Source organism: Lucilia sericata, unplaced genomic scaffold (assembly GCF_015586225.1).
Source record: "Lucilia sericata isolate MDLA Ls3-8-SP2 unplaced genomic scaffold, ASM1558622v1 Contig000068F_arrow, whole genome shotgun sequence".
In the NCBI taxonomy this organism is placed as follows: Eukaryota; Metazoa; Arthropoda; class Insecta; order Diptera; family Calliphoridae; genus Lucilia; species Lucilia sericata.
The window spans coordinates 73,828-89,158 of NW_023994102.1; the positions used below are offsets into that span (position 1 = coordinate 73,828).

General features: G+C 29.1%; 1 protein-coding gene across 1 annotated transcript in view; it reads left to right on the top strand.

Moving 5' to 3' along the window:
- The window catches only part of LOC119616354, a 48,163-nt gene extending 40,510 nt beyond the window's left edge, over window positions 1-7,653 (top strand). Inside the window, exon 2 of the mRNA XM_037972715.1 lies at window positions 6,168-7,653. Within this exon, the coding sequence (XP_037828643.1) occupies window positions 6,168-7,619 (1,452 nt within the window). The 3' untranslated portion in view covers window positions 7,620-7,653. The remainder of the gene's footprint in view (window positions 1-6,167) is intronic.
- Window positions 7,654-15,331: the final 7,678 nt, after the last annotated feature.

Here is a 15,331-nt window from a genome sequence, read left to right on the forward strand (position 1 = left end):
ACGTTTTATACACTGTTTCTTGTCGTGCATTTATATGCGATGCCCCAGCTAGATCATTTGTACTCGGTGTTAAAGGCCACACAGGTTATAACTCATGCATAAAATGCAAACAGACTGGTGATTACATTTTACGAAAAATATATACATTACAAGATAATGAACACAGAACATAAAGTGACCCAAATCATCATAAAATTATTGATGAAATGTACATAGAACAACTTCCTATCGATATTGTGAAAAGTTTTCCTTATGATTACATGCATGTTGTTTGTTTTGGAGTAGTAAAGTCAATGCTTTTATCACGGATCAAATGTCGTAATCAAAGCTTTTCATTATCACAGCAAAAAATTCGTGAGCTGGATAGTTCTATTTCTAAAAAATCAGATGCCAAAAGAATTTGCAAGAAGTCCTCGAAGCATTCAAGAGGTAGAAAGGTTTAAAGCAACCGAATTTAGAACATTTCTACTATATACTGGGATTTTCGCATTAAAAGATATTTTGTGTCCCATACGTTATGCACATTTTTTAAAATTAAGCTTAGCTATGCGAATTATTTTACATCCTAAGAATTGCATACAAAATAATAACTGTGCTAAGATTTTGCTGAGAGAATTTGTTAAAAATATATCGGAATGTTATACAGACACACTGTTAACATTTAATTTTCATTGTTTAACTCATTTATCCACTGATGTGTTAAATTTTGGTTCTTTAGAAACATTTAGTGCATTTAAATTTGAAAATTTCTTATCCAAATTAAAGAGAAAATTTAAAAAAGCACAGCTTTATAATAGACTGGTAGAAGAGAGTTTATTTTTGATCCCAAATTTTAGTTTACCTAAACATTTTTTAAAAGTAGACAAATAAAAAACTTGACGGACTTTTTTAATTTACCAATAAAAAGGTAAATGGTAATGTTTGGAATAAGAAGTACCACCTATATAGAATATGCAGAAGACATTGTTATTCATTCCGTTGATGAAATTGAAGAGAAATTTTTAGTGTTTCATAATTTTGAAAAAAGTACTTTTGTTTTTATTCCTTTAGTTACTTAACATGAATCAAAATTCTTTCTATAAAAGCTCATCCACATTACCCTCAAACTTTCCAATGTATCAAGAAATCCCATACACAAGCTCATCAACATCAACCCAAAACTTTTCAGTTAGAAACAATCAAGATAGCCAAAATTTGAATTATACAACTATGAATGGTAAGTATTTTTGTATTAAGATTTTTTCTTTAAATAAAATATATCTTTTAGATTTAAGCAATATGAAAAAGGAACTTAAAGAAGACATTTTAAATATGGAAACACAGTGATTTTTAATTTTTCCCGATTACTTCGTTTAGTTCCTTTTTAAGAGCAAAAGATGTGAAAAAGTGCTATTTTTGAAGTTTTAACTTTAAAAAAATATATGTTTGGTAGTTTGCAACCGATTTTCAAATTGGATATTTTGTCTTTCAACCCAAAAATAAATCCAAAATTTTTGATTAATGTCTTGGTTACGGCCATTTAAGTAAAAAACTCACACTTTTTTCACAATTTTTAATTTTCATACTGCTCTACGTTGGCCATGAAGCAGTAACTTTAGCTTTTATTACATTTGAAAAAAGGCACATTAAGTTGGGTTTCCAGTGATGGTCAATTTATAATTATCGATGAAAAAGGTTATGAGTTGTGCTAAGTTTTATAAAAATATTGCATATTTCTTCCATACAAAAACGTTCATGTTTCTGGTTTTCTTTGTAACTAGTTTAAAAAATGTTTATAAACATTTTTATATAAAAATTAATTTGTATGGAGAAAACCAAAAATTCGAGGAACATGCTATTAGAAAAATTGTCATAATTCATCCAGTTTTTCATAGATTTTAATATACCCTAAAAATCGGAAGATTTTGGAAAAAAACGCTTTTTGTTGACTAGACAGACCAAAAAAATTATATCTCAAAATTTTCTTAACCGATTTAATATTTTTCAACGGTTTTAAACAGACCCTCCCTTCTTCTTTTTAAAAAGTATACACACTTTTATATTTTTTACGGAAATGTGTAAAATATTTAGATCTAAATACAAATTTTTATATATTTTTTTTTTTCATTTTTTTACAATTCACGATTATTTTTGACCCACACTTTATTTGAAAACATATTTTTTAAATATTTTTTTATTTTAGCCCATATTTCTATGAATAAAATATGATATGAAACGTTGAAATCGGATAAAAACTGACAGAAATAGAATTTTTTTTCGTAAAATCAAAAATTTACCAAATCTCTCATTTCTAAAGTAAATTATCAATTTAAATAATAAAGCTTACATTTGTGTTGCATATCTTAAGTTAAGACATTTTTCAAAATGTCAACTATTCGAACTATTCGAAACCCGGTTTTTGAAAAGTGTCGAATAATCGATCACCCTAATATTTCCGTTCGTCAGCAGCGAAGATGCAATAGACCTGGGATGTTCTAATGAAGTTTTTTTTCATGGAAATTACAAAAATCGTTTTTGCTTAATACACCTCACCATACCTTCCCTCAACAAAAACAAAAAAATTAAGATCTCATGGCAATTTGATTTTAAGAAAAGGCAAGAATGTCTCAAACAAGTGGTAACATAAAGAATGTTGTAAAAACTCTTAATAACTGCTAAAATCTAGTTTTGTTAAGTAATTTCGAAACTCTTTCATGGATTTTGTGATAATCTTTGAAACTTTACATTGAATTTAATTTTTGCGTTATAACAAAAATCACATTCTATAAAAAAGTTGGTGTAAATATAATAGGGTATTAAATATACTACCTAGATTAAAAACGATATTATTAGACATACATATAGCCTGATTGAATATTTGAATTTTTTGGGGCTTTTTGTTCTTCAATTGGTACTTTTTGAGTCTTTTATAATATTGAACCTAAAAAATACAAAATTAAAATTGAATTTAAATTTATATAAGGGGAAATTCAAGTACCTTTTCGTCATTCATATGTTATTTTTCTGATTTTTTGAATTATTGAACCTATTCGTCATTCATATGTCATTTTTCTGATTTTTTGAATTATTGAACCTAGAATCATACATATAGGATCCTGATGGAATGCATATTTATAAGGGGTGTGTCACGTTCAATATATATCGTGAAAAAATAGATCCAGTTTGCAAAAATGTCAAAATCTAACAATTTGTAGACAATTTTCAAAATTTCAAATCCAAATAGTAAGTTTAAGCAAATAATATTTATTACAAGAATACGCATCTCGAACTGCGTGTGGGTTGTTATGATTTACACGTAGTCTTTATGTATCACGACCCGCTATTGAAAGTTTATCTTGTATGTGTAACGTGACCAAACATCATACCAAAAGCGGAATTATCCCACTTTTAAAAGGTTGATTCCGACTTACCCAGCAAAATCTTTGCTTACAATGATTACCATTAAGTACTTTATTAATGACTTACTTTGTATGTAAAGTCTTTAAAATCTCAAAATAAAGAAACAAACAAACATAAAACAGTTACTTTTTCTTTTTTTCCTTTTTTTGTGCACACGATATCAAATATCTATTTTTAGACAAACAGAAAATAAAATAGTATTTGTGTGTGAAAACTATTATTTGACGCATAATAAAACAGCTAAGCAGTGGTGTAGTGAGTGGAGCATCCAACTGGCAGACGGAAGGTATTGAGTTCAACCCCAGTCTGTGTCGACTTTTTATTTTTATTTTTTCATAAATATTCTATAAATAACTCTACTAAAAGAACAACTTATTTCCAACCAAATAATATTGACTTACTTTTGGAACATCTCAAACAAAAATAAGTACTTTTTCTAGTAGAATTGTAAGCGCTTTACTCGATGAATTCTGGTGATTTTTCTAGTGAATTTGTAAGCAAATATTTTGCTGGGTAGATTTCAATCCCGCTATTTGTTACATAACAGGTAAATCGTCCTTAATTTTATTGTAGTCAATTTGGGATTTACTATTTAAAAGTTTAAAATTTAAACTTTAAATTAAGAAATTTAATTAGAAAATAGATATTCGAAAGAAATATAGTATTTTGTAATAACTTTTCAAAATGTGGGTAAAAGTAGACATCCACTTTTAAATAACAAATTTTCGGGTTGATTTTTAAAGTTAATGATCTAAAATAATCATATTATTTTAAGTGACAAGTGAAAATGAACTTTTTGGACCCATGACTTTTAACTTAAAAAGCTGTGCTTTATTATCGAGTTACAAAAAAATATCAATCCAATTTTTATGACCAGTATTTTAAAGCCTCTGGAGAATTTAATTTATCCTCAGTTAAAGGGACTGTGTATCTGATCCGTCAGAACACACTAATATTTAACAATCAGGAGAAATAAGTAGGTCAATTTGTAGTACCATTCTAATTTGTTTTATTTTTTTAACTAATATTTCAGAGGGATTTTATCGAATTTTTCTTATACATTATGTTTCCTCAGATTTTAGTCAGAATTCTCGAGGAACATACGAAAAATGCTGTATAAAAAGTTTAATTTATACTGATTTTTTAATAACACAGCATAGTCGGGCGTGACCGACCATATGATACCCTACACCAGTTATGAATATTAAATGTGATTTATTTTTCATAATAAAGCATTTATCTTCTATTACCTTGTTCCGATACATTTAAGCAATTTATGGATGAAAAACTAATTTTCTGAAAGAGGCTTTATATGGGGGCTAGGGGCAAATATGGACCAAGCCGGTAAAATTTTGTGAATATATTTATATAATATTAATTTGTGCTGAATTTCATCGCGATATTTGTGTTTATTAGTTAATTTTGGGACATTCAAGTAATTTTCTGAAGGGGACTTTGTATGGGGGCTAGGGTCAAATGAGGCCCGATCTCTATGAAATTTGGCAAGGTCATCAAGGCTTGTATAAAACTTAGTTGTGCCGCTTTTTATCGATATACAGGTATATTTAACATAATTATGAGCTCAAAAGCCCATTTCGGGGAGTTCTGTTGTATGGGGGCTAGGTGAAATAATGGACCGATCTTAACCATTTTCAATAGGCTTCTTCCAAAAAAAGCGTGTGTGCCAAATTTCATCTAATTATCTTGAAAATTGTGACCTGTACCTTGCGCACAAGGTTTACATGGAGCCAGACGGACGGACATAGCATAGGACCCAATATACCCTCCCCACTAAAGTGGTGTAGGGTATAAATACAGCGCTAAAGACCTCGATCTAACTAAATTCAAGTAAAATTGTATGTGTTAAAGTCCCTTCTAATAAATCCTATTTTGGTTAATAATACATATCAGAAGAATAGTATCACTTCCCAGGTATTCCTTTTTTAGTTTATTTTGTCACACTGTGGAATCTTATATAAATGTCATAATTAAAACACAAAAGTTTAAATGGAATATGGGAGTTATTAGAAAGGATTTTAACCTATTTAATTTTAGTTGTACTAAGTTAGATCGAGGTCTTTTGTGCTGTATTTTTATTTATATTTATAAATTTTTATATATATTAATGGTAATGGAAAATTAAAAGGTACATTAATTTTATTACTTATTTAATGTTAATGTAAAATTAATGCACTAAATTAAGAAATATTTAATGTTAATGCTAAATGAATGCATTAATTTTAATAATATTTAATGTTAATGTAAAATTAATGCATTAAATTCAAAAATATATAATGCTTATGCAAATTTAATGCATTAAATTTTACAAGTTTAATGTTAATGCAATATTTTTTAAATTAAATTATTTTTTTTAATTTAATGTTAATGCTAAATTAATGGAAATCGCCCAGGTCTGATTTGCATATAGTTTATTTGCAAGAAATATAATAAAAATCATAAAAACATTAAAAAATTACCTTTTTATACAGCTCATCAAATGGTTCTTAGAATAAACTAAATTTTCACTTTAGGTGGGAACATCAGCAACTTTAATTTTGGGGCCGGCCACCCTAATGTACATATGTATATAAGATCCGTCTTAGTCGAGTAATATTTTTACTTGTTTTGATATTAAGTTTTATTAAATCCAGATTTAATGTATGAAAATTTTGAAAATCCCTTTTTTTCAATAGGGAAAAATTAACAATCTAAAAAACTTACTGTATGTATATTGAGACTAATTTTTGTTTTTAATAAATTTGTTGCAGGAACATGAGAAAGCATGCATTGTTGAAGATGATGATGTTATTTTGTGCAACACTCCAGAAATGTGTGATGATCAACGATCGGAAAAAAATAATATGGAAGATAATGAACAACGCATAGGGTTTATGTTAAATTTTAATTTACAATATAAGTACAATAAAATAAATAATAGATGTTACGATAGTACATGCAATACCGTATCATCCGAAATTCTAAAAAAGGAAAGTCAATTTATGATAATTGATAAAAAGAAACGGATATCTAGAAGGAATCGCGCAGTACATTCAGTGTCACGTTGTCCAACAATTCCTTTATCTTCTCCTGCAGGCCAGCTTTTATTAAGAACTACTAAAACTATTATTAGTCCTGAGTATCTGATAGAACGTCTGGACCGCATTGAAAGATTTTGTCATGCTCCTCTATCGATAACATCACGAACAAAGTTTTTGGAAAAGAAAAATGTTACATTTAGTACTCACTGCACTTTTAAAAGACCACAGGAATATAGCACTCATTTATATATTTTCCCTCGTCGGCAGTTTTCTCAGAAAAGAAGAATGGAGAATATTTTGCTTATAAATTCTACACTGTTAAGGCGATGTCGTCCAATATCAGTAAGATTAAAGAAAATTTCTGATATCAACAATAAGCAATGTGCATCATCTAGTAATAAATTAAACATAAAACTTACTCGCGACAATTCCCGCAGTTCTAACTGGAAAATATCCTCATGTCCATCAACAGAAATAATAGTAGATACAATTGATTTATGTACCTCTGATGAAGAAGACAATCAAATTAACGCTTGTGCTACAAATCATTCGTTTATTGCTAAGAGTAGTGTCGAATCAGACATAAACCCAAACAACAACATTAAATCTTGTATAAATCCATTATCAATACATACATCAATAACCCAAATAAGAAAGCAACTAAATTTATCAATGGAATCTCCTTTATTAACCAGTAACTTAAATAGTTCACATAACGGTATTGCAAATTACAACAGTACCTCGTGTTTATTGCAAATTGTTCCCAGCAATGAAAATAAAACAAAAGGGTTGGTAAGAAACAATAACAGTATTAAGTCTGTTGCCAGCAATGAAGATATTGGGGTACACTTAAAAAAATCATTTCTACCGTCTTTATATATACTATCCAATTGTTCCACAACATCACCTCTAACATTAAACCAAAATTTAAACACAAACATCGATGGAAATATTGAATCAAATAGATATAAATCTATAACAAATAGAACAACTGATGCTGATACGGAAAATTGGATATTATCTCAACATAATGTAAATAAAGTTCCAAATATTGAAGAAAACTCGGTAGGAAAAACTGATCTTACAACTTCCAATACACTTACGGAAAAAGAACATGGAAATGGGACATTACCATTGCTGTTACACAAAAATCATATAGTATCAATAGATTTAACATCTTGAATTAATAAAACAAATGTTTCTTATTCTCATCATATCCATTTTATTTAAGTTTATTTTTTGTTAATATGTTTTTAAAAAGGCCTTATAAATTGTTAGTTTTATTACAATATATTTTCCTCCAAAATAATTTTCCATCGAATACACTGTGCAACAAAAAAATATCTTGTATATGGCCGATGACAAATAAATGAAAATATCTGCGTACCAAATCCTTAAATGGCTTTAAAATTTATCCAAGCAGAAAGAGGAAAATTAACATTGTGCAGACTCAGCAGAAATTATGGGGTTCCTATATATATATATATATATATATATTAGGGTGGTTTTAAAAAATCTATGTCGGATTTCTTTAGGGGCACCCCTCTTAAATGTTTCATTCTGTTAGATTTTAAGATTGACAAACTTTGAGCACGATTGAAAGATGTTAACACGTGCTACTGGGCCTCAAAGTTTTAAAAATTCCGATTTTTGACAGTTTGGCGACATTGCCGACCCATTTCTCTAGAACGGTTTGACATATTTTCCCGTGTAATACATCAAATTGAAGCCGATATTATTTATAACATTTTATACAATAAAAAATATTTAAGTAGTACTAAATTCGAGATAATGAAGCCAATGTCCCTAAAACCGTGACTATATACCCCTTAGAGCGAAGATGGAACCTATTGAAAAAAAAACATTTTCCTTTCTATATTATAAATTTTTGGAATGAAAACAATTTAAAAAATCAAGTATAATAAATGTATTTTTCATTTGATTCTTATTTATAATAATCTGCTTGACTCCTCGCTCTGCCATGTCGTTCACAACTTTCAAGTTGTTTACCATCCCACAGTGGTATAGGAAAAAAAAAAGAGGGAAATAATTCGATAACTTCTAAACGGTTAATCCGATTTTAATGAAATTTGGTACGCACAAAGAGGAGGTGTTGTCGAGTTTAGGTTTTGAATTTGGACCTTATAGGCCAACCAGGGGCCCGGCGGGGCGTCCTCAAATTAGGACACCTCGGCTATGTTAAATTTTTAAAACGATCCTATTTCTTCATTTGAGTTCCGATTTAAAAAAAATTTCGTATATAGAATCTCCTCATCGAGCACTATAAAAAATGTCGTCATAGCAGTAAATTATCTCTTATAGTTTAGGAGATATTCGCATTTGAAAATTAAAATTTTAAAATTTTTACCGTCCTTACTTTAGTTTTTTGATAATAGCGGGTCCAAATATTCCCGATTTTCGCCATTTTTTTTTATTCGCTTAACAACAAGTTTATATATCAAGCAGTGAAAGAATTATGTAAAAATCATGACTGAGTCCAAAGTTATAGGCATTTTAATTTAAAAAATTAAAAAAGGCGATTTTTTGCCATTTTTTTGGGAAAAAAGTATCTTTTTCTTTTTAAGTTATCTAAAAAGTTTCTAAGAAGATGTATATAGAATTTATACTTTTTGGAAAGCTGACTTTACATAAAATACGATAAATGAAACAAAACCTAAAAATTTTTGATACCGAGGGGACCAGGTCCATCCAACAAAACCCTATTTTTTATGGAAAATTCAATTTTGAGCAAAAATTCTCAAATCGCATAGTCGATATCAAATTATAGTGACCTGTTTTATATGACCCAATATGTTCTTAATCATTTTGTAACGGGTTTCGATAACCCCGCCCCTGGTATGGATATAATAGGCAAAAAACCAAAAATCCCATTTTTGGGATTTTTTAAAACTTTTTTGGGAATTCCGGGATTTCTAATAAGAAAATTCGAAATTTTTATTTAATTTTGGATTTTGAGTAAAAAAATCTACCTAACTGTAAAATTTCATCAAAAAATATTCATAAATAAAATTTTTATTGCAATTTGAAAAATTTGTATCTTCGCAAAAACTGAATAAAAAACATTTTTTATTTTTTTTTTTTTAAAAGTATTCCGCGAATTTTTTAATTTTCAAAAATTATATACAGTTTTGAAAAATAGACAAAATTACCTTTCCATTGATATATAACATGCCTACCTAATGTTTTTTAAGTGACAAATTAATTAGGGAAAACTCAACATCTTTTAGAAAATTTACCTAGCACTATTATTTTCATCCATAAGGTTAACTCTTAAATTTGTTACATATATGGATGAAAATAATAGTGCTAGGTAAATTTTCTAAAAGATGTTGAGTTTTCCCTAATTAATTTGTCACTTAAAAAACATTAGGTAGGCATGTTATATATCAATGGAAAGGTAATTTTGTCTATTTTTCAAAACTGTATATAATTTTTGAAAATTAGAAAATTCGCGGAATACTTTTTTTTTTTAAATTAAACAATGTTTTTTATTCAGTTTTTGCGAAGACACAAATTTTTGAAATTCCAATAAAAATTTTATTTATGAATATTTTTTGATGAAATTTTACAGTTAGGTAGATTTTTTACTCAAAATCCAAAATTAAATAAAAATTTAGAATTTTCTTATTAGAAATCCCGGAATTCCTAAAAAAGTTTTAAAAAATCTCAAAAATGGGATTTTTGGTTTTTTGCCTATTATATCCATACCAGGGGCGGGGTTATCGAAACCCGTTACAAAATTATTAAGAACATATTATTAAGAACATATAAAACAGGTCACTATAATTTGATATCGACTATGCGATTTGAGAATTTTTGCTCAAAATTGAATTTTCCATAAAAAATAGGGTTTTTTTGGATGGACCTAGTCCCCTCGGTATCAACAATTTTTAGATCATACATGGGAGTAGTTAATTATATCGACTAATTAATTGACGATTTCATTAGCATTACATTGAAAAAAATTATAATTATTTTTTTTTTCATTAGCATTATTTTGTCTAATGGTAATGGTTTTTAATGAAACGATTTCATTAGTAATTATTTAAAAATAAATTTTCATTGCCATTATTCAATGGATTTTAAAAATGTCCGAACATTAGTTCGAATTTCGAAATTAATTTCGAATATCCGAACATTATAATGTATTGTGATTAGGTGAAATCATGTATGCCAAATTTCAGCACATTCGGACTAGAAGAACTAGTTTTAACAGCTTTAAAAATTTTTCGAACACGAGTTCGAATTTTCGAAATTTTTTTTTTTAGGTTTTATGACACAGAGATTAATTTAAAAACATAAAAAAAATTTCGAAAATAACTTCGAATTTTCGAACTTAATTTCGAATATTGGAACATATTATTGTATTGTCATCAGATGTACTTATGACTGCAAAATTTCAGCCAATTTGGGCTACGGGAACTGGTTTTAAAAGCTTTCAAACCTCGAATCTTCGAAAAATTTTCCTTAATATATTTTTCGACATAAATACTAATTAAATTCGTTTTTGAAAATTCATTATCAAATTCATTACCATTATCAAAAAAAGTTATAATGAAAAAAATATAATTTTCATTAAATGGTACTTAAAATATTTTTCATTACAATTTTTTCTATAAATGGTAATGAAATTTTAATGCTTAATGAAAAATTCCCATGTATGTTTTAGATTTTGTTTCATTTATCGTATTTTATGTAAAGTCAGCTTTCCAAAAAGTATAAATTCTGTATACATCTTCTTAGAAACTTTTTAGATAACTTAAAAAGAAAAAGATACTTTTTTCCCAAAAAGATGGCAAAAAATCGCCTTTTTTAATTTTCTAAATTAAAATGCCTATTACTTTGGACTCAGTCATGATTTTTAAATAATTCTTTCACTGCTTGATATATAAACTTGTTGTTAAGCGAATAAAAAAAATGGCGAAAATCGGGAATATTTGGACCGCTATTATCAAAAAACTAAAGTAAGGACGGTAAAAATTTTAAAATTTTAATTTTCAAATGCGAATATCTCCTAAACTATAAGAGATAATTTACTGCTATGACGACATTTTTTATAGTGCTCGATGAGGAGATTCTATATACGAAATTTTTTTTAAATCGGAACTCAAATGAAGAAATAGGATCGTTTTAAAAATTCAACATAGCCGAGGTGTCCTAATTTGAGAACCCCCCGCCGGGCCCCTGGTTGGCCTATAAGGTCCAAATTCAAAACCTAAACTCGACAACACCTCCTCTTTGTGCATACCAAATTTCATTAAAATCGGATTAACCGTTTAGAAGTTACCGAATTATTTCCCTCTTTTTTTTCCTATACCACTGTGCATCCTTTGCCCCTCCTGATAGTTGAAGTTTTGCAGCCAAGTTGCAGGATCTTTATCAAGATAATATTAGATAATATTCGATGACATTAATAATAACATAGATTACGATTTAAGCCTTTTTCATGTTGTTTTTTGTTTTTGTTTCTAAAAAAAAAGAACTAAAGTACCGTTTTATTTTTCTTTTGTATACTACATGAAAAGATTTTTTTGTTTCAGTTTAAAGTTGATCTTTCGTATGTGAAGTTGTGTATTGTTAAAAAAATTATTTTATTGTAAAAATTTAAAATAATTGTGGTGATCTAAGTGGCAGTAACGGATTTAAAAATTGGGGTAAATTTATTTCATACATTCTAGTTTTAATACTGACAATTTCCTCTTGATTGTTTACAGGATCTGTAAAGAAAGATGGCCGAAAGTTTAAAAAGAAAATTAAGATTCATTTCATTTATCTTATCTTAAAATTGTTTAATTATATTTTTATTGAATTAACTATAATACATGCTTATTATTTGATAATCATTTTTGAATAAACTCGCATAATTTTGAAATAAATATAAAAAAATATATATTTTTTCTATAACGAAATCGGAAGTCATGGTACTTTAACTTACAAATGCAAATAGGATTGTAATCTACATACATTGCATTCTTATTTGCAATTGCTTATAGGCGTCTCATTAACCTCGCTTAGAACTCCACACATTATGTAAGTAAAATTTTAATTTGTCTTAATGATATTGTGGCTTACATTCTAAGCGAGAGCACATAGATGAGGCAGCCTAGGACACTTTTATGTTAAATCTAAGTGGAAGAATAAGTGAAAACATCACCACTGACTACCACGAAATATCACTTAGATAAGCGAGTACATAATGTGTATTTTTACCGCTGGATCTTTACGGTGTTTTGCACTGTTGGGTCATACAAGTTTAGGACTGATACCACAGTTGATTTATCATTTTGACAATTTCTTTTTCTGATATTTTTTGCCAATGCTTTCGTATTTTAATAGAATTTCAATGAGGTCTAGGTCTTGTTTTGCCGCTAAACACGCTCTGGGGACGTGGACGATGAAAACACAAAGTGCTTCTAGGGCCTCTTGTTCTTGGTCACGGAAGAGTTGTATTTTCAGAAGCTATTACTAAATATGGACCGATCCGTAAAAAATTTGGTAGAATGGTTGATATGAACACAAAACATATTCAAGTCGTACTTTATCCCGATAGCTTTATTATTCAAAAAATATATGCGTTTAATTGATTTTCGGAATAGGCCTCATATGGGAGGTATAGCCAATAATTGACCGATACGGGAAAAAATTTGTAGAATGATTTATATGTACACAAAACATATTCAAGTCGAATTTTATCCCTATAGCTTTAGAATTCAATGAAATATATGCGTTTAAATGATTTTCGGAAGTAGACATTATATGGGAGCTATAACCAATTATGGGCCTATGCGGAAAAAATTTGGTAGAATGATTTGTATGTACACAAAACATATTCAACTCGAATTTTATTACAATAGCTTTAGTTATCAATGAAATATTTGGGTTTGGGTGATTTTCGGAAGTGGACCTTATATGGGAGCTATAACCAATTATGGACCGTCTGAGATCTACGTTAGAAGTATGATTTCTGTTCACATTATATTTGCGTGTACAAACTTTTTTGTTGATATCGACATATTTTGGGGAGTTATTAACGATAAACTACTTTACGGGAATATATAAACTACTTTACGGGAATATATAAATTACTTTACGGAAATATATAATTTTTACTCATTACTTTTTACGTCGTGAAGCGATTTTGCTGATTTTCAATACCAAACTGCTTAAGATAATAACAAATATTTTTGGCGAATTTGGCTGATTCCCTTTTCTTAGTTTTAACGTGAGCGTATTTTACACAGACAGGCGGACAGACAGACGGACATAGCTTAATCGACACAGAATTTTATAAGGACCCGGAATATATATACTTTGTTTGGTCTAAGATGAATATTTCTTGGTGTTACACACAGAATGACAAACTTATATATACCCTCTATCACCACTAATGGTGGTGGAGATTATAAATAGACATAAAAAAACATTGTTGTGGTTCTTAAATTAACGGTATAACATAAGAAACATATTTAAATGGAATGAGATTCCAAAGTAAAAGTATTTGTCCTTAATAAGCAATAATAATACAAATAACGCATCTTCGCTCTCAGGGGTACCTAGTCACGTTTTTAGGTACATTTTTTTAGGTTTCGGTACTAGTTGCGGATTTATTGCGTAGAATATAAAATATTATAAACAGTATGGTATTTAATTTGATGTATGACACGAGCAAATAGCTTTAGCAGATCCAAACTGCCAAAATATCGCGATTTTCAAAACTTTGAGGTCCCAGCGGAACAGGTTAACATCTTAAAATTGTGCTCACTTTGGCAATCCTAAAATCTGACAGAAACAAACATTTTAGGGGGTGCCCGCAAAAAATTCACACATTTTATTTTACCATATGAGATAAAACCACCCTAATGTATATTATAGAACTACACTATAATAAAAAACAAGTAAGAAATTATAGTCGGGCGAGGCCGACCATATAATACCCTACACCTTTGACAAAAATATAATGTGATTTAGTTGCCATAATAAAGCATTTAAGTTGAATTGTACCTTGCCTTAGATATACAGCCGTTTATTGTTAATAAGCCGTTTATTGTTAAATAAAATTGTGGACATTTAAGTGAAATTTTGATGGGGGCTTTTCATAGGGGCTAGGGTCATATGAGAACCTATTATTATGGAATTCGTGAGGGTCATCAAGTCTTGTATACAACTTGGTTTTTGCAGCTTTTTGTCGAGATATGAGTATATTAAACATAATTATGAACTTAAAAGCCCTATTCAGCAGGTTCAGTTGTGTGGGGCTAGGTGAAATAATGGACCGATGTGAACCATTTTCAACAGGCTTCATCTACGGTACCATAAAAGATCATGTGTTCATTGAATTATCTCCAAAATTGCGACCTGTAGTTTGATTACAAATTTTAAAAGCCCTATTCGGGGGTTCAGTTGTATGGGTGCTAGGTGAAATAATGGACCGAAGTTACCCATTTTCAATAGGCTTCGTCTCCGATACCATAAAAGATCATGTGCCAAATTAGTTTGATTACAAGGATTACAAGCCCTATTGGGGGATTTAGTTGTATGGGGGCTAGGTGGAATAATGGACCGATCTTAACGATTTTCAATAGGCTTCGTGCCTGGAACAATAGAAGATCATGTACCAAATTTCATTGAAACATCTTCAAAATTGCGACCTGTAGTTTGATTACAAGGTTTACATGGACGGACGGACATAGCTAAATCGACTCAGAAAATGATTTTGAGCCGATTGGTATACTTTAAGGTGGGTATAGGACCAATATTATTTTGCGTTACAAACATCAGCACAAACCCAATATACCCTCCCCACTAAGGTGGTGTAGGGTATAATTATTCTATCATTAAAATTGTCTCTGCAAAAAATATAACACTCATCAAAT